Raw genomic sequence first — 391 nt, 5'->3', positions numbered from 1 at the left:
TATAAACTTCTCGTGGAAGGTTTTTTCGCCGTCTATTGTTAGTCTATCCTTTGTTTTGACTTTGACCTCGGTTTTAACCTCTTCTCACACGTGGTCCATCCACTGTGTCTGTGATGGTCCTGCTAATAAACCTTTCTGTTTGTTCCTGCAGGACGGGGAGCGCGGCTACCTGGACGGGCTGGCCTCGCGCTACGCGGACCTCTACCGGACGCACTACGCCGACGTCCTGGAGCACCTGGAGCAGCTGCGGCGCCGCGAGTGGGCCGACATGTCGCCGCGGATCCGCGTCCTGGGCATGGAGTCCCCGACCACGCCCACCTCGCAGCCCATCTACGTGCCCGGGAAGTACTCGGTGAGTCAGCGAGGGAAGGGTGATTTATTAAAAATTATT

The 391-nt window shown here is 57.0% G+C and overlaps 1 protein-coding gene across 1 annotated transcript; it reads left to right on the top strand.

The window, feature by feature from the left end:
* Positions 1 to 42: 42 nt before the first annotated feature.
* On the top strand, positions 43 to 352 carry LOC127751944 (uncharacterized; the record flags this gene model as incomplete). Its single annotated transcript, XM_052276274.1, has 1 exon — positions 43 to 352. A coding segment is annotated over one exon (310 nt), but the record flags the coding sequence as incomplete, so codon positions are not given.
* Positions 353 to 391: the final 39 nt, after the last annotated feature.

This window comes from Frankliniella occidentalis, unplaced genomic scaffold, assembly GCF_000697945.3.
Source record: "Frankliniella occidentalis isolate FOCC.00 unplaced genomic scaffold, Focc_3.1 Scaffold2359, whole genome shotgun sequence".
Lineage (NCBI taxonomy): Eukaryota > Metazoa > Arthropoda > Insecta > Thysanoptera > Thripidae > Frankliniella > Frankliniella occidentalis.
This window is presented reverse-complemented; position numbering and strand designations above follow the sequence as displayed.